At 44.5% G+C, this 19,190-nt stretch overlaps 1 protein-coding gene across 1 annotated transcript in view; it reads left to right on the top strand.

Moving 5' to 3' along the window:
* Positions 1 to 19,190, top strand: part of COLGALT2 (collagen beta(1-O)galactosyltransferase 2) — an 83,767-nt gene that overhangs the window by 42,828 nt on the left and 21,749 nt on the right. The window contains exons 3-6 of the mRNA XM_070746304.1: positions 4,794 to 4,911; positions 6,183 to 6,317; positions 14,199 to 14,403; positions 18,910 to 19,029. Coding sequence (XP_070602405.1) covers positions 4,794 to 4,911; positions 6,183 to 6,317; positions 14,199 to 14,403; positions 18,910 to 19,029 — 578 coding nt within the window. The remainder of the gene's footprint in view (positions 1 to 4,793; positions 4,912 to 6,182; positions 6,318 to 14,198; positions 14,404 to 18,909; positions 19,030 to 19,190) is intronic.

Raw genomic sequence — 19,190 nt, 5'->3', positions numbered from 1 at the left:
ATAGTAGTGGGGAAGTTCTGGACAACTAAGTTTGATTGGCTGTTTGGTGGAAAAGATTGCTTTTGGAGCTTGTTTCGGATGTAGCTCAACGTTGAGGTTAACTTCTTGCTGGGGCAGGAGGGAGGGAAGAAAAGTATATAGCCCTTCAGAACCCACTAAACCAGCAGTCACCAACTGGTGGTCTGTGGACCACTGCTGGTCCACAACAAAATTTTGATGGTCCACATAAAAATTATTTGTATTTTTTATTTTGCACTAAATCAGAGGTCCTCAAACTACAGCCCCTGGGCTAGATACATGCAATGAACGTTTGTGTTGCTGCAAAGCATCTCACTATTCAGGGTTTTTTTGTGCAGGTAGGAGGGGGGCAGAAATTCCAACTTGGAGTCTGCTTCAAGCTTCCTGGTGCAAGGCTTTGGACAAAGGCTGGAGGGAAGTGCCACTGGTGGCAAAGAGCTGAAGGCCTTTGTTTCAGTGGAACTGTATCATGGTCTGGAGATGGCTGACCATCGCAGCCTGCTGAGCCTCCATATCTAGCCTTGTACCCCCGCAGATCTTCCCTCTGCTTGGAAAGCCTATGCTCATAGTCCTCAGTGATATGCTTCTGCTGAGCCTCCTTCTCGATCAGATCCAATTTGAACTGAGACAGCTGTTTTGCCAACTCTTCCTCATGGTGGCTGCTTAGCTCCAACAACTGCTTCCTATTGGGGCCCTAAGGAGCCTAGGCGGGCAGGTGAGGAGTGGCTGGGAGGGGAGGGGTGACTAGATGCCAATGAGGTGCCCCTCAACATGAGTGACATCAAGTTGGCCACACCCACTCAATCACATGCCCACCCAGCCATGTGCATGCAGGCAGTCATTAGACAGATCATATTAGTCGTCCACAGGATTTAAAACTATGACTTTAGTGGTCCCTGAGATCCAAAAGGTAAGGGACCCCTGCACTAAGCTATACCTCTCCATTGGACCTGCTGTTCTAAGGAGAGTTGTTTTAATTCAGCACATGACATTGGAGAGTTATTTGCATAACATAAATTGTTCCTGGATTGTGGATTCCTGCTACTACATCAATAGCAATAGGAGTGGCACTTTGATTTATATACTGCTCCATAAGGCTTTACAGCACTCTGAATGGTTTATAATGTCAGCCTATTGCCCACAATAATCTGGGTGCCCATTTTACTGATATCGGAAGGATGGAAGGGCAAGGCAACCTTGAGGTGGTCAGGATTGAACTCCTGGCTATGGGCAGTGTTAGCCTGCAATATTGCATTCTAATCACTGAACCACCATAGTTCCACTAGCATTATATGTGCCAGGGCTCAGTAGTGTGGTTAATTTGATATTAATGGATGGCGTGGTGAAGAAAGTACCAGCAAAGCTTGTGTCAGCTGAAAAAAATGATATGCTGTGGCTTTTATCAAAATGGCAAAGGCAGGGAGGTAATGTTGTGTCTCAAGAGCTATCAATTTGGGGCAAAAAAGGTATAGAGAAAGGAATTAGGTTTGTATTGTGAATCTACAATGCACCTTGTGTGTCTCTTGTCCTATGTTTACCTCCTGTAGATGCTACTGATTGATATAGCAATTTTGTTGTGTCATTATATTCTGAATTTCTACTTACCATATTTTTGGGAATATAAGAAGCACCTTTATTACCCACCCCCCAAAAAAAAGAACATGAAAACTTGGGTGCGTCTTATACACTGAATGTAGTCCCACCCAGCCATCCCCACCCTTGGCCTCTGCCTCCCAGCAATTTACCTCCTTGCAGCAAACAGCACAGTGCCTGATTAGCACAAGCAGCTGATTATCAGCCTCCTGACCAGCAGCTATTGTATCTTCTTTTAAATAGCAGAGAATAATATATACTTCAAGAAAGCCACATCAATTTTAACAGCTTTTGTACAAATATAACAGTGTCCTGTTTAGTATTAAGATAAGGCAACCGAGTTAAACTCTGACTTACTCATATTTGGAGTAGATCTATTTAAATAATTGGAGGAGTTAGCGTGACTACATTTAAGAAAACTTTCTGGCATTAATATACTGCCATAATGTACATTTCTCCAATTCTTTGCTATTTCTATGGGTCAGGCACACATGGACAGAAATACACAGCAAATAGTGTACATTTTCTGCACTGTTTGCTAGGAGGCAAATTGCTAGGAGGCAGAGGCAGATCCCCCCCCCCTCCTTAGTTTTCCCCAAAACTAAGGTACACCTTATACTCCGGTGCATTTTATACTCTGAATAATATGTTAGTTTTAAAAATACAAATCCACACACAGATTCATTCTAATTATTTAAATGAAGCATAAAGCTATTGCCATGGCCGGTAAGGCTACCAATGACCATTAATCCGAGTCTACGGAGAGGGGCGGCATACAAATCTAATAAATAAAATAAGATTATATTTTTCCACCAGAATTGGGAGCCACAAATCTTTGCTTCGGAAATTCCAGAATACATTGGGGGAACCGAATTTCAATCCGAAAGGCCTCTGCTTTGATCTTGCATGCGCTCATGTTATATTCTTAACCTCTTTCAATCTAGAGCAGAAATTTGCCAGGAAAATTTGCCGTGTTAGGCTTCCATGCCAAATCACGGCATTACTGCAGAAAACATCTCCTGTTCAAAATGCCTAAGCAGGATATTGAAAGTGTGTGAGATTTTGTTTTTGAGGTTTGCCTCACACTAATTTTCTGTCTCTCATGGAAAGTAGTAGTAGTAAAAAAACAAACAAACAGGACCACCTAGACCAGATAAACTTTAGCTGTGTGGGTAGAATCTGTTTTGTTAATCACTATTGCAATTTGCAGGTGATGGTGGAATAATATAAGGCAATGGCACCCAACCTTTTGGGTTTTGTGGAGAGAGGTTTTTTCCCATGGATCTGGAGAAGAGGTGGTTTTGTATGCTGCCTGCATCCCACGGGTGGGTCTTCACTTGTTTGTGCAGCCCTGTTTCTGGCATGCCTCAGACAGGTGCCAATCCATAGGCTGGGGGTTGGGGACAGTGAAGGGCTACCAAAATTTTTACTACCACACTGTGGGCAAGGCTTATGCAGGGTGCCCTGCATTTTCTTTCAACATCTTTCAGTCCAAATTGGGTGCTCTGGGGTGGAGTCCATTTTCACTACCCCACTGTGTTCCTCCCTGTCCGGGCAGCAGCCCACCCTGGTTGGGGACCTCTAGTCTAAGACAACCAGCTGTACATTATCTATTCATAAGTAAGGTCATTGCATCCAGTGCTACAGACTTGTAGATCAACGCAGAGAGAATTGCAGCTTAAGAATATCTTCTTAAAAAATTCTCCTGCTTTATTATTGCTAATAGTAAAGAAGAAGCCTGAAAGATAGGAAAATGTTACCCAGGTCTCTTTTACAGGCAGCAAGTAGAATTATCTTCAGACATAGAGGTTGCAGATCAAAGCTATTGAGAGATCTAAAAATGTTGCTTTTATTCTTCTGGATCTGACTAGAAAAGAAGTAGCCCACATTCTACTTTTTTTTCTATGCCACCCAATGCTGAAGGACTCAGGGCGGCTTACCATAATATAAAAAAGGTACAAATATACTTCTTGGTCAGCCAGTGATTTTTGGGAATGTACAATGTGGGCTGTGCAAATGATGGTCATCCCATCATTTATTGTACACCTGGTGTATTTCTGTATGTAGTGTTCTCTCTTTGTAATCAGTTTGATAACAACCTTTTGTCTGTGACTTTTCATAATGCGAGAGCTATCATGGGCCTTCCTAAATATGCCCATGTCACACCAACACTCCGCAGTCTGCATTGATTGCCGATCAATTTCTGGTCACAATTCAAAGTGTTGGTTATGACCTATAAAGCCCTTCATGGCATCAGACCAGAATATCTCCGGGACCGTCTTCTGCCGCACAAATCCCAGCGACCAGTTAGGTCCCACAGAGTTGGCCTTCTCCGGGTCCCGTCGACGAAACAATGTCATTTCGTGGGACCCAGGGGAAGAGCCTTCTCTGTGGCAGCCCTGACCCTCTGGAACCAACTCCCCCCAGATATCAGAGTTGCCCCCACCCTCCTTGCCTTTCATAAGCTCTTTAAAACCCACCTCTGTCAACAGACATGGGGGAATTGAGATATTCCCTTCCCCCTAGGCTTATAAAATTTATGCATGGTATGTCTGTATGTATGATTGGTTTCTTAAATTGGGTTTTTTACATTACTTTTAATATTAGATTTGTTCATATTGTCTTTTTACTGTTGTTAGCTGCCCTGAGTCTACAGAGAGGGGCGGCATACAAATCTAATAAGTAAGTAAGTAAGTAAGTAAGTAAGTAAGTAAGTAAGTAAGTAAGTAAGTAAGTAAACAAACAAACAAACAAACAAACAAACAAACAAACAAACCTTTATCAAGCTGTTTATGTAATAAAAACTCACCCGAGATGGAATTCTGCATGCAGACTCTTGTATGATGTACTAATCTAGAATGCTAGGCCTATGGAATTTTTTTTTTTTTAAACATATTTATGTACAGTTCTCTGTCATTCACAAGCACTCACATAGTACTAGCAGCATAGTGAAGCTGTATGTTCCAGTAAGTCCTTGGTACACACTCCAGGAATAAATTTAGAAGTGTTTGCTCAGAAGCATCATTCACATTTGCTGCTCTAACCTTTTGGGGGCATTTAAGGTGACTGACTATATTTGTTCCACCTGATTTTTTTTATTTATTAAAATACTGAACTAAGGGGAAAAAACATATTCAGCCTGGCAGAAAACACAGATTTCTTTTACTTTCTTCATTTGTTAGGTTTTACCCAGAGGAAATTGGTCCAAAGCACTGGCCAAATTCCAGATTCACTCATGTGATGAAACTGAGACAGGCTGCTCTGAGAACTGCAAGGGAAAAGTGGTCTGACTACATCATGGTAAGATTAAAAAACTTTCCTCCCTCCCCCCCTCCCTCCCCCATGATCCCCAATTGACTATAACCAGGAATGCCACGGTTGCAATCACTATGGGATGCGGAAACCCGGTATTTTATAAAATTCCAATTTATTTATTGTTGTAAGGAATACTTCTATTTCTTCCCAGAGTATGTTCCAGGATTATCACTACTAGGTTAACAATATACTGTATGTCTGTTATTTATAAGTTTATCTTTTAATTCTCCAACAATTCTTCCATCTCTTCTTATGTCTCTATTCAATATTTCCAAAGTTAAGAGTGCTTCTTTAGTTTTTAGTTTTAGATTGTTTGTTTAGTTTTAATTCATTGGATTTAGCTATTGCATTCTGTTGTTTTCTTGTAAGCCGCCCCGAGTTCTCGGAGAGGAGTGGCATATAAATTTATTTATTTATCTATCTATCTATCTATCTATCTATCTATCTATCTATCTATCTATCTATCTATCTATCTATCTATCTATCTATCTATCTATTAGATTTGTATGCCGCCCCTCCGCAGACTCGGGGCGCCTGACAGCAATAACAAAGACAATGTAAAAACAAATCTAATAGTTTAAAAAACACTAAAAACCCCATTATTAAAAGCAAACATACACACAAACATACCATGTATAAACTGTATAGACCCGGGGGAGATGTCTCAGTTCCCCCATGCCTGACGGCAGAGGTGGGTCCAATAGGTAGGTAGGTAGGTAGGTAGGTAAGTAAGTAAGTAAGTAAGTAAGTAAGTAAGTAAGTAAGTAAGTAACAATCAATCAATCAATCAATCAATCAATCAATCAATGGTGACACAGGACATCTTTGACTGGTCCCTTCCTGTATTCCACAAGTTTTCTTAATTCCCCATTCCCCATTATGTGTGCCTTTTGTGAAATGTGAATAAATTTTACCAATTTTATAAAAATGTCACCAAAGTGATGATAGATTTCTGATGGAAATATCTTCAGTATGGGTTTTTTTTTTGGCTGATTCACAAGAATTCAAACAGTTGTAGCTTTTAAAATCCAGTTTAAAAGAAGATCAAAGCTGCTTTATTTTCCATAGTAGATGGAGCTATCATCCAAGATAGGTTGTCCTTGTCTATCAGCCAATCAGGACTGAGTCTGTTTTAATTAAATTCTGCCTCTTTCTCCATGGCCTGCTTTTGACTCACTCCTAGCACCTGACAGGACCTATAGTCACTCTCGGATCATAGCTCTACCTTGAATGTTTTTTCCTTCTCATTTTTCTAGTTCATCGATGCTGACAATTTTCTGACAAACCCAGAAGTATTGAATCTAATGATAGCAGAGAATAAAACTCTTGTGGCCCCAATGCTCGAATCTCGAACTCTCTACTCAAACTTCTGGTGTGGAATGACACCTCAGGCAAGTATTGGTACTGTTTTATTTATTTAAACAAGATATAAGAGCAAAGGAAAATAGATCAAATCCAAGAGAATTTAGATTTCTTTTTGAACTCTCAAGGGGAAAAACAAGAATGTGAATTAACATATGACTAAGATAGACATCATATGAATGAAATATAACTCTGGTGAATCAGACCAAAAGCCCATACACTTGTGTATTCGCAGCCTCTACAAATTTATGTTAATATTCTTTCATAGTCGTTTAACTGCGTCTTATACAAATGATGTTGTGCAGTAGTAAAATTAAGCCATTAAGGGAAGAGTCTTAAAATACAGTAGAAATTTGGGGACCATTTTTTTCTCCTTCTTCTCCTTCCCCAGTTTTTATATTGTACTTTCCGTCCAGTGACTTCACTCTTATTTTATGACTTTTCCTTCTGAGGATTAGCTGCTGATTTACATAGTAAGAAGCAAGCACTCCGCAAAGCCAGAGCTGCAAATGCTGTGAGAGTGTTGCCAACACATGTCTGCCCAACATGTGGCAGAACATTTCGTGCCCATATAGGTCTTATCAGCCACCTGAAGACAAGTCATGGACAGCCCCCAATCTGTTAGATGTTAAGGTCCTCTTCAAACATGGTGGACGAACATCACATATTAAGTTCAGATGTGCAGTTGGAATAGTACATTTTTGGGTTTATATTCCTACGAACTAGGAACAGCCCCATTAAGTCCCAGTACACTGTTGAGAGATAACTAAGACAGATCAATAAAGAGAGAAAACACCTTGATTCTTCACTAGAATTCTGCTTCAGCTCGACTATTTTTGTAAATCATATTTTGGAATAGTCTTCAGATCTCCCTGTTTTTGTCATGATCATTTTGCATCTTGGAAAAATGTTGGAAAGCTGTGTTTCTCCACTGCTTCTGGAAGGAGAATCCAGTATGGGTTTACCCCAATCCTATTGGTAGAGACTGAGTTATAAATTAACATGTTAATTAGGCACCGCCCCTTGCCTGCCCCCAAGGGCTCAGTTTCAAAAACTCAGTCCTAGAGAGAGACTCACGAGTTTAGCTTTAAGGATTAAATTAAATGATATTTGTACAAACATGTGTTTTTTTTTCTGTTGTTTTCTTGTCTTTTCAGATGCTGAACGTCTGTAAGGGGTTTCTGCCCCCCGTGGGCAGCACCCGCACCTTTTCTCCCCGGGGAACCTCTTCCCTCAGAGGGTACAGTTTCGTGAAGGGGAGTCAGCCTCAGGTCACTGGCCTCAGCGGCCACACCAGGCTGCAGCCGAAGGTGGGGGGGGTCCGTCCCCCCCACTGGGAGGCTGGAGAGGCAAAAGGACAGCCTCCAATGGAGCGCGATTCGAGCGCTGGCCGAAGATCAGCTCTTAGGCTTCTCGCTGCCGCGGCAACATCAAAGGCCCCGACGATCATATGTTGGGCGGCTGGAAGAAGCCGCCGTCAGGGGAAGCCGCGGAGACTTGGGAAGGGAGCGAGTGTCTCCGTTTGATGAGCGGCCCCCGACGGGAGAAGAAGCCGCTGTGGCTGTGGACGCTGATTGCCCCCGTCAAAGCCATCGGGCTTGGAGAGCACGCGCGCCAGCCCTGACGAGCCTCCCATATGATCGGCGGCTCCCCAGTGACAGGGAGAGAACCGCCGCGTTAACTGCTGCCGGCATTTGGCTCAGGGTTCCAACTCCCTGATAGCCAGCATATGTGTATATATGTATATATATTGGAGGGCGATGCTCATTACCACCCTGTCATCTCGCGTCCGCCATTTTGAAGCAGTTGCCGCCCGCCATTTTTTGACAGTTGGCGGGAAGGCCCCCCCCCCTCGCCTTGGCACGGATTGTCGCCTGAGGGGGCAGGGTGACGTTATTGGCGCATCAGGAGCCATTTTGAGCTCATTGCAGCAAACGTCCTTGGTGTCACCACTGTCTTTTTTTGCTGCTAGAGATCAGTTTGGAGTGAGGAATATGGATCAAAATGTGAGTGCAGAGCAATCGGCCCCTTCGGGGCCAGCCCCCAAGCCCAAGGACAAAGGGTAGTCCAAACCCAAGTCCTCTCAGGGCCCATCATCCTCAGCTCTTCGTGAGGCAGGAAAACGTATACAGGCCCTAGAGCAGAGGCTGGAGACAGCACTCCAGGCCCCCTCATTGGCGTCAGGCCCTCCTCCAAGCCTCCCACCGCTACCAGGCTCTTTTACCCCTCGTTCATTGGGCCAAGGGGGTTTCTCAGCAGAAAGAGATTGGTCCCCAGAACGACAGCTGGCTCGCAGGCTCAACCTTCCATGAGCAGGCCAAGTTCTGCAAGCAATGCAAGGCCTTTGTGGGGGTTTTCCCCCCAACCCAATACAGGCCCATCTGCCACATTCACCCCTACGGCTGCTGGACTAAGGGGTCAACCCAATACCTGGCAAGGCCTGTCCCCATCTGTCCAGGAGATGATTACCAATGCCTACTCTCAAGGCATAGCAACAGGGGTGCAACAATGCAACCAACAGCCATATCAGCCACAAAGCCGGAATCTCTGGTCTGCACCGCCCCTTTCAGCCCCTTTCATGGGGTTCTCGGAGGAACCATCTTGGCAGGAAGGTAGTGAGAAGGACTACGACTTGTCGGACGACGAGGCTTTACCAGAACAACCATCTGTTCCGGGACTATTTAAACCTGCCTTGTTTAGGACACTGTTACACAAGGCCAAGCAAGCGGTGGACCTCCCGGGTCTTACAAAGCCCGCAGAGACACCCAGGTTGACTACTCTACTAAAAGAACCTCAGCCTGAAACAGACCATATTCCGGCATCGGATATCTTTGTACAGAATGCCAAAAGACTATGGCAGACCCCAGCGGCGGCACAAGGCCCTTCAATGCTGGAGCGCAAGCTGTATACCTTCGACGAGGAGGTCGAAGGTCTCCTTCAATTCCCCCCAATTGATCAACCGGTGGTAACTCTGGTGTCGAATGGCATGGTCCCCGCTGAATCAGGCGACAATTTGAAGCCGGAGGACAGGAAGGCGGAAATCCTTCTACATAAGTCGCACTCAATGTCCGGCTGGGGGTTTCGGGCAGCAGCCGCTGCTTCCTTCTTCAATAGAGCTTCCATTGTATGGATCGAGGAAATGATGTCTCGCCTTGGGCCAGAGGATGGCAGGATGCAGCAGGACTTGAGTAAGCTGTTAGCCGCAGCGGAGTTCTCGGCGGATGCCACTCTCCACGCTGCCAAATTCTCGGCAAGGGGGATGTCCACCACCCTTTCATCAAGGCGTTTGTTGTGGCTAAGAAGCTGGCAAGCCGACACCAAGTCAAAGTGGCGTTTGGCTTCCTCTCCCTTCCGCGGTGGCGACCTCTTTGGAGAGATTCTAGATAAGGTCCTTATCGAAGATAAGGATAAACGGAAGGTTCTGCCCAGGTCGAACAGGAGGCAGGACAGAAGGACTACGCCCTACAACAGGAGGCAGTCCTTTTGCTGGGACACTTCTGGAACAGGCCAGGCCCAGAGACCGTACGCACAGAGCCGTTTCAACCAGACTTCATCCTTTCGGAATGACCGGGCCGGGTTCCAGGACAGAACCAGAGGTTATCAGCAGGCTAGACGCCCTTTTAGAGGCGCAGGCCAGAAGGGCTTCAAACGCCCCAAATGACTCCGACAGCAGGCAGCCAATAGGGGGGAAGCTTCGCCTCTACAGTTCCTACTGGCGTGCCACATCTTCGGACAGATGGGCAATAGCCACTGTGTCTCGAGGCCTAAGGTTGGAATTCCTTCAGCCCCCACCCAACCGTTTCCTCCAGTGCCCGACACCAAGGAACCCGGTCAAGAAAAAAGAACTATTGCAGGAGATAATGCACCTGTTGCATATTCATGCCATAGAGCCGGTCCCACAGCACGCCAGGGGGACCGGTTTCTACTCCATGATTTTCACCGTTCCGAAATCATCGGGAGGTTGCCGTTTGATCCTGAATTTGAAGCAACTAAACCCGTATATCCTGTACAGGAAGTTCAGGATGCACTCGTTGCAAACCATCCTGACGGCAATTCGCCCCCAGGACCTTTTAACATCACTGGACCTGAAGGAGGCATACCTGCATGTACCAATTTATCCACCTCATCGAAGGTTTCTGCAATTTTGTGTCGAGGGCGTCCACTATCAGTACAAGGCCATGCCATTCGGCCTTTCTTTGGCGCCACGAACGTTCACCAAGCTCCTGGACGTTCTCTATTCAATATTTCTACGCACACAATCGGTGCGCCTAATGGCCTATATGGACGACATTGTGATCTTGTCCAAAACACGGGCACAGGCTCGACAGGATCTTGCCCTGACAATGAGGACCTTGACGGAGCACGGCTTCACCATCAATGTGCCCAAGAGCCAGCTGATCCCATCTACCATGCTGCTACACCTGGGCTCCATCATCGACACGACCTCGTGTACGATGTACCTTTCCCCGGACAGACGAAAGAACATAGTATCCCTCATTTCATCTCTTCGAAGAGACAAGAGGACGTCCCTGGCCTTCTTGTCCAGGGTACTAGGGACCTTGGTCTCTTGCATAGGGATCATTCCATGGGCCAGACACCACATCCGAAGCCTTCAATGGTTTCTGCTTCCAGCCCAGAAGGTCCGGACAAGCCATTCCAGTGTGCGTGTTCGTCTGCCAAAGGAGATAAAGGACTCTCTGGCATGGTGGGTATCCCCAGCCTTACAACGAGGGCTGTCGTTCCGCACACACGATCTAGTCATACTGACTACAGACGCCAGTCTGTCGGGTTGGGGAGCGCATATTGGTCAGCAGTGCACACAAGGACTATGGTCCAAGGGAGATCTCAACCCGGTGAACATAAATTTTCTGGAGCTCAGGGCCGTTTTTCTGGCGCTCCAATACTTCACTCTACTTGTTCAAGGCAAGCATGTACTAGTCCTGACGGACAATGTCGCGACCAAGGCCTACCTGAATCATCAGGGGGGTACGAGGTCGCGACGCCTCATGCAAGAAGCTTTGGCCCTCTTCACCTGGGCCGAGAAGAATCTGGAATCGTTATCAGCAGAGCATATCGCAGGGGTGGACAACACTCAGGCCGATTGGCAGAGTAGGACCACACTCGACCCAACGGAATGGAAGCTGGACTCGCAACTATTCCAGGCGATCACGAAGCGCTTCGGCACGCCTCTGGTGGACATGTTCGCGACGCACACCAATGCGCAACTCCCCAGATTTTACACCCGTTACCCTTCACACAAGGCGGAGGGAGTCGATGCCTTAACCTCCAGTTGGCCGCAAGGTCTCCTATACGCCTACCCACCGACGAAGATCCTACAAAGGGTAGTAGACAAGATTTTACAGGAGAAGGCAGAAGTAATTCTGGTAGCCCCGTACTGGCCGCGCAGACTGTGGTTTTCAGATCTAGTGTCTCTTTCAATCTCCCCGCCATGGAGGATTCCGGACAGAGAGATATCCCTCAGCCAGGGATCAGTCAACTACCCGGAACCCCAGTAGTTTCAACTGACCGTTTGGAGATTGAGTGGAGCAGATTGAGGGGACACAATCTGCCTGATAGCATTATTTCAACAATGCAGGCAGCTCGGCGGCCATCCACCTCGAGGATCTACAGGCCACCTGGTCGGCCTTCTGTAAGTTCTGTCAGGAGAACAACACGGACACGGAGTCAGCTTCGGTGTTGCAGGTATTGGGGTTCCTCCAAGCGGGTTTGGAGCGGGGGTTAGCTCTGAATACCCTCAGGAGGCAGGTTGCAGCTCTGTCAACAATTGTTAGAACAGGGGACTATAGGTCTTTATCTTTCCATCCTTGGGTAAAGGACTTCCTTAAAGGTGCTGCGAATACTCATCCCCCGGCGATACATCGATTTCCGTCTTGGGACCTGTCGTTAGTGCTAAAGGCATTTACTGGTCCACCATTCGAACCCTTAAGGTCCATAGCACTTAGGTTCCTTACAATTAAAACGGCCTTCCTGGTCGCGATTACATCGGCTAGAAGGGTTTCGGACATATCGGCGCTATCCATATCGGCGCTGACAGATTGGTTTTACGGCTAGACCCAGCATTTATGCCTAAGATCAATTCTCTGTTTCACAGGAAGCAAGAGCTAGTGTTACCTGACTTTTGTACTCATGGGAATCATCCGTTAGAACTCAGGTGGCACAAACTGGATGTCAGGAGAGCCGTCAAGATCTATATTAGACGGACAGAATCATTTAGAAGGTCTGAAAGGTTGTTCATCTCTTTCTCACAGACTAAATTGGGGCTTGGGGTTTCTCCCAAGTCCATCAGTCGTTGGATCCAAGAGTGTATTGCTGAGGCTTACAGAACTACCACTCAGACTCTCCCTCAAGGGATTACTGCTCATTCCACTCGCAGTGCAGCCACATCAGCAGCCTGGATGACACAGGCTTCGGCTGAGGACATATGCCGGGCAGCAACGTGGACTGCACCTTCTACATTTATCCGGCATTATAGACTGGACACGTATGCTTCAGCTGAGGCTTCGTTTGGGAGAAGGGTTTTGCAGAGGGTTTGTTCTTCTACTGTTGATCCCTGAATCTGCACTATCCCACCCTTGGACTAGAACTGGGGCATATCCCATACTGGACTCTCCTTCCAGAAGCAGTAGAGAAGAACCGTTGTACCTACCTGAACGGTCTTCTCGATGCTCTGGAAGGAGAGTCCAGACCCACCCAAGTAATCGTTTGATTCAAGGGATTGGGTTTGAGTTTTCTAGTTGGTTGTGTTTAATAAGGGTTCAATAAAATTGTGTTGGATTATAATGACTTCGTTTTTTGAAACTGAGCCCTTGGGGGCAGGCAAGGGGCGGTGCCTAATTAAAATGTTAATTTATAACTCAGTCCCTACCAATAGGATTGGGGTAAACCCATACTGGACTCTCCTTCCAGAGCATTGAGAAGACCGTTCAGGTAGGTACAACGGTTCTTCTAGAATGTATTGTTAGATAGCTGTTTATACAGTGTTCCCTCGATTTTCGCGGGGGATGCGTTCCGAGACCGCCCGCGAAAGTCGAATTTCCGTGAAGTAGAGATGCGGAAGTAAATACACTATTTTTGGCTATGAACAGTATCACAAACCTTCCTTAACACTTTAAACCCCTAAACTGCAATTTCTCATTCCCTTAGCAACCATTTAGATTATTACTCACCATGTTTATTTATTAAAGTTTATTAAAAAAAAATATTTATTAAAGGCGGACGAAAGTTTGGCGATGATGTATGACGTCATTTGGCGGGGAAAACCGTGGTATAGGGAAAAAAACAGCAAAGTATTTTTAAATTAATATTTTTGAAAAACCGTGGTATAGCCGTTTCACGAAGTTCAAACCCGCGAAAATCGAGGGACCACTGTATAACTAAAAGATCGAGTCACATAACTAGCACTAAATAATTGCCAAATCAAGTAGAATTACCTAGAGTGGGATAACATTTATTGAGCATGTTATAAATCTTTGCATTAACCAAAAGAGAATCTCATCATTAACGATGTCATGGAATGTTATCTGGATTTCCAGGAAGGAAGGAGGGCATTCCAGAGGGACAACCCAGTTCAGAAAGTTTGCATGAGAGAAAGAGAGAGAAGACACTTCTGTCTAATAGTTGCCAGAGTATGTGCTTTATGGGAATGGTAGCATGCTTTACTTTGGCAAAATTCTGTCTATAGGTGAAAAAGAGTTTTTAAAAATCTACTTGGAAGAATCACAATGTCTTTCTTGGTTTGGCATATATTCTGTGTTGAATGTAACAATAGCTTAGATAGATTTCAGTTTATGAGCAGATTTTAGAATAAATACATTGGCAGCAGGATCAAGGTCATTTGTTATAGGCAAGAGACTTAAAAGAAGAGTTTAATACTATACACTCTTTTTTAGGGCTATTACAAGAGGACACCAGATTATCCTCTGATCAGAGAATGGAAGAGAACTGGTTGCTTTGCAGTCCCAATGATACATTCCACTTTCTTGATTGATCTGAGAAAAGAGGCAGCAGATAAGCTGGCATTTTATCCCCCACACCAAGACTATACCTGGACCTTTGATGATATCATTGTTTTTGCCTTCTCAAGTCGTCAAGCTGGTAAGAAGCCATTAACTAACCTCATTTAAAAATTGTGAATTCAGGAGAGTTTTAAATATCTTGTAACATTATCAAACATAAAGAGAGCTTCAATTTTTTTTAAAAAAATCATAAATAAATTTCAGCACTATTTCAATAATAATAGAATACATTGTTCCTCAAGTATAGATGGAATCTTGGCAAATTAAAACATAGTATCATGATTGATTGATTGATTGATTGATGATGATGATTTTATAAGTGAAAGTAGATATGAAACTGGAAATGAGGACACCAGATACCTGAAAAATATTTTCCACCTCTTCTCCATTATGGCATTAAACAGATGAACTGAGAACTGACAAGAATTATAGTCGGATGCTTGGTGTAGAGTATGGAGACTGTAAAGGAGCACACACACACAATAATTCTCTCCACAAACAACCCTGGGATATTAAAATGTCAGAAAATGCTTCTGTTATTAATAAACTGGGCCACAACTAGACCAGATGACCAAGTTTGAATTCCTCTCTTCCCTGCTGGTTAAAAAAAGACAGAACTTAAAAAAAACCAAAAAACACCCTGCAATTTATTTTCAGCTTCATGCTGGAAACGTACTTTGTTTTGTCTGCAGCTTCTTAACTTGCATCTTCTGAAAATTTTAACTGCTGCTTTGATTTTTCAGCCCACTGCAGTAACTGGGACATGTTTTATTTTCCCTCTTATTGGTTTCAATGGTTTCTAGTTCCCCTGCCAAGCCCCAAGAACCAAAGAAAAGACAGGTGTGTATTGGAACACATCCTGTGTACCATGGGACAAAAATAGTATGTCGGGCTGCAGCTGGTTCTTTGGCCCAGCCCTCTTCATCAAGGGCCCAGTGTTTTTAAAGGCTCTTGCATTCTGGATTGGGAATGATGATGAGTCCTCTGCCTGATGTTTTGGTAGCTCAGGAGCTTCACAAGGAGTTTTATTTTAGCACTGCTGGTTGAAAATGCAAAGACTGGACAAGCCAAGGACTACCTCATTGTATAAACAAGGTCAATGCATTCAGGTTCATTAATAAATAAGGATAGACAATTGCTCCTCACAGAGTGTAGTCTAGTTGTAATTCTTGATTTGTCATTAGGAGTAAACTGTTAATCTGGCACATGGAAAGCCAACAGAAAAGCCTATCACGATTTGTAAATAATTAAGTCCGTTAGAACCTTAATCACCGCAGAGGCGATAGATGGAAGCCCAGTCATTTGTTCAAAACAAGATTTCTTTTATTATAAAAGTAGAAAAAAAAACATGTCCCGGTGGACAAAACAACAAATACGTCTTTACATGATGGAGGTAGAATGGAGAATGGAGTTTTAGGATGATGAAGAAGAAGGATGTGATGTTAGATGTGGCAGGATATTACAACATAATAGGAGGATCTTAGTAAAGCACACACAGTTAACTATTTAATTACTGAATGTCTCTGAGGCTGGCAATATTCAACGTGACAAAGCCAATGGGATAGTTTGCCCATGTAGATCAATATGCCTGCTTGCCTGGAAGCTCATCTTTCAAATTAAAAGTTATGAACTTTTATCTTATGAACCAAGGCCTTAAGACATCATTTGTTAAATCTAAAACCACTTTTTCTCAACTGTGATGTGGATGCATCAGCGACTGTGGCAGTCACGCCCTGTAAAAGAAATGAGATAAAATAACAGAACAGAATAACAGAGCAGAAAGGGACTTGGGAGGTCTTCTAGTCCAACCCCCTGCTCAAGCAGAAATCCTATATCACTTCAGACAAATGATTGTTCAGTCTCTTCTTAAAAACATCCAGTATTTCAAGATTCTTGCGTAGATTTTTTTTTCTTTGGCCAAGCCTCCTAAAATGGATAGGCCCATTTTCAGACATGTTCTTTCGGCAGCTCCCATTGCTTGTTCACTTCTTAATTTGTGTTCTTTCAGTTAAAGCCATTGTGGCTGTCCTTGTCCTCTTTCCAAGATATTGTCAAAATTCAACCCTCCATTTTCTTTTACTGCTCTGTTGTGTGTGTGTGGGGGGGGGGGGGGGTCTTTATTTAATTAATTTTGTGCTGCTCAAATCTGATTGACTCTGGTTACAAATGTCGAAATAAAGAATATAAACCACAACACATCGAACAATAGAGTCATTGCTCATAAGCTTGGTGTACTATAATTCCTTTCCTCCTGCTGCCATTTTCTTTTGTCTGTATCAATGAGGCAGAGGGCAGAGATATGTTCATTGTATTCAGTATCATGTTTAATGTGTATGAATAATAGAAGGGACAGCTCAGCCATGTTGTAGAGACTGTGGAGCCTTTGATCCTTTAAAACAATTCAAAGTGTTGGTAATGATCTTTAAAGCCCTACATGGCATTGGACCAGAATACATCCGGAACCGCCTTCTACCGCATGAATCCCAGTGGCCGCTAAGGTCCCACAGAGTTGGCCTTCTCCGGGTCCCGTCGACCAAACAATGTCGTTTGGCGGGCCCCAGGGGAAGAGCCTTCTCTGTGGCGACCCCGGCCCTCTGGAATCAACTCCCCCCAGAGATTAGAACGGGCCCCCACCCTCCTTGTCTTTCACAAATTACTCAAGACCCACCTTTATCGCCAGGCATGGGGGAACTGAGACATCCTCCCCCAGGCTTTTATATTTTATGTTTGGTATGTATGTGTTGTATGGTTTTAAATTGTTGGGGTTTTAGATATGTTTTATTTTAATATTGATTTGTCTCACTGTCATATTGTTTTTGTATTACTGTTGTGAGACGCCCCGAGTCTTCGGAGAGGGGCGGCATACAAATCTAATAAATAATAATAATAATAATAATAATAATAATAATAATAATAATAATAATTTTTAAAAAAACAGTGGTTCCCAACTTTTCTAATGTTGCGACTCCTTAATACAGTTCCTCATGTTGTGGTGAACCCCAGCCATAAGTCTAGCACCAATTCTCCCAACAGAGCTTTTAAACTGATTGGCAGGAAGGTCAGAGGGACCCCCCCCACTTTGTCCCTCTCATTGGGCAGATTTTAAAAATAAGGCGCCAGAATAGAAGTTTTAGTTCCTAACATTATGAAAATTTGTCTTTTCCCATGGTCTTAGGCGACCCCTGTGAAACGGTCATTCAACTCCCATAGAGGTCCCAACCCCGAGGTTGAGAACCACTGCTTTAGAAGAATTCAATTCAATTCAATTTATTAGATTTGTATGCCGCCCCTCTCCGAAGACTCGGGACGGCTCACAACAATAATAAAAACAGTATAACAATGGAACAAATCTAATATTAATATCTAATATTAAAATTATATTTTAAAAAACCAACAATTTAAAAACCATACAACACATACATACTGTTGTGATTCCGTCTGAGGCCCCTCAGGGAACGGCTGATCCTCTGCCGGCTTCCTGCTCAGAGGGGGAGGATGAGGAACAGGAGGTTCAGGCAGACGGGGAGGAGGAATCTCAGGCTGAGGGAGAGGGAGGACAGCCAGAGTCCCCCGAGAGGGAGCTCTCCCCAGCAAGCAGCCTGGATTCCTTAGATGAAAATGCACAAGCAATAATCGATCTCCGGCAGAGAAGAGCAATACAACGAAGGGGACAATTAGCCAGGTACTTTCAGCACTAAAGAGGCAACAGCTGGGTTTGGGTGTGGTGCTCTCTGGAAAGGCTGAAAAGGCAGACCCACCCTTCCTGGCTTGTGGAGTATTATCTTTGGGAGTCCTGGGACCTGGCTGTGATCTTTGGCGTCTTGGAATTCTGGTTTGTGACTTTGAATACTGAAACCTTGGGGGGAAAAGGTGTGGGTCTTATTCTCTACAGTGGTGGGTGTGCCAGCAAGAAGTCTGCTGTATTGTCTGGCCATCAGGACTCTGCTGTGAAGTCTCATAGCCTGCCTGTTGGGAAGAACAGGTTTTTCTCTGTGTTTATTTTTCAAACTATAAAGTGCTTTTGCTTTTACCAGCGTGTCTGGCTGCTTTTTCCAGTTGGTGTTGAAGTCTGGGGGCACCCAGACAGAACACATACCAAACATAAAATATAAGAAAGCCTGGGGGAGATGTCTTAATTCCCCCATGCCTGGTGATAAAGGTGGGTCTTGAGTAACTTGTGAAAGACAAGGAGGGTGGGGGCCATTCTAATCTCTGGGGGGAGTTGATTCCAGAGGGCCGGGGCCACCACAAAGAAGGCTCTTCCCCTGGGGCCCGCCAAACGACATTGTTTGGTTGACGGGACCCGGAGAAGGCCAACTCTGTGGGACCTTATCGGCCGCTGGGATTCGTGCGGTAGAAGGCGGTTCCGGAGGTATTCTGGTCCAATGCCATGAAGGGCTTTAAAGGTCATTACCAACACTTTGAATTGTGACCGGAAACCAATCAGCAGCCAGTGCAGGCCACGGAGGAATCTTGAGGATGGTGGAGGACTCGCCCGAAAAGACAGATGAGATCCCCATAGGAACATCCTTTCTTTATGACCACAGTTTTTCTCTTACATCTACAGTGTTCCTTCTATTTTCAGAAGTTCAGATGTACCTTTGCAACAGAGAACATTATGGTTACCTTCCTGTGCCACTGAAGCCACACCAGATGCTAGAAGATGAAACAGACAATACTATTCACATGCTGAGTGAAGCGATGAGTAAGTCCCACATTTGGCTTCCATTGATATGGATTTTGCATTTTTATTGTATTCTAATTGCGGTAACTATTGGGCAGTGAATAAATTTTGGAAACAAACATTCCCACCCCTCTGTCCCATTATGATAACAATTCCTTAGATAATAGGTTAAAACTTCATGG

This window comes from Erythrolamprus reginae, chromosome 3 (genome assembly GCF_031021105.1).
Source record: "Erythrolamprus reginae isolate rEryReg1 chromosome 3, rEryReg1.hap1, whole genome shotgun sequence".
NCBI lineage: Eukaryota > Metazoa > Chordata > Lepidosauria > Squamata > Dipsadidae > Erythrolamprus > Erythrolamprus reginae.
This window is presented reverse-complemented; position numbering and strand designations above follow the sequence as displayed.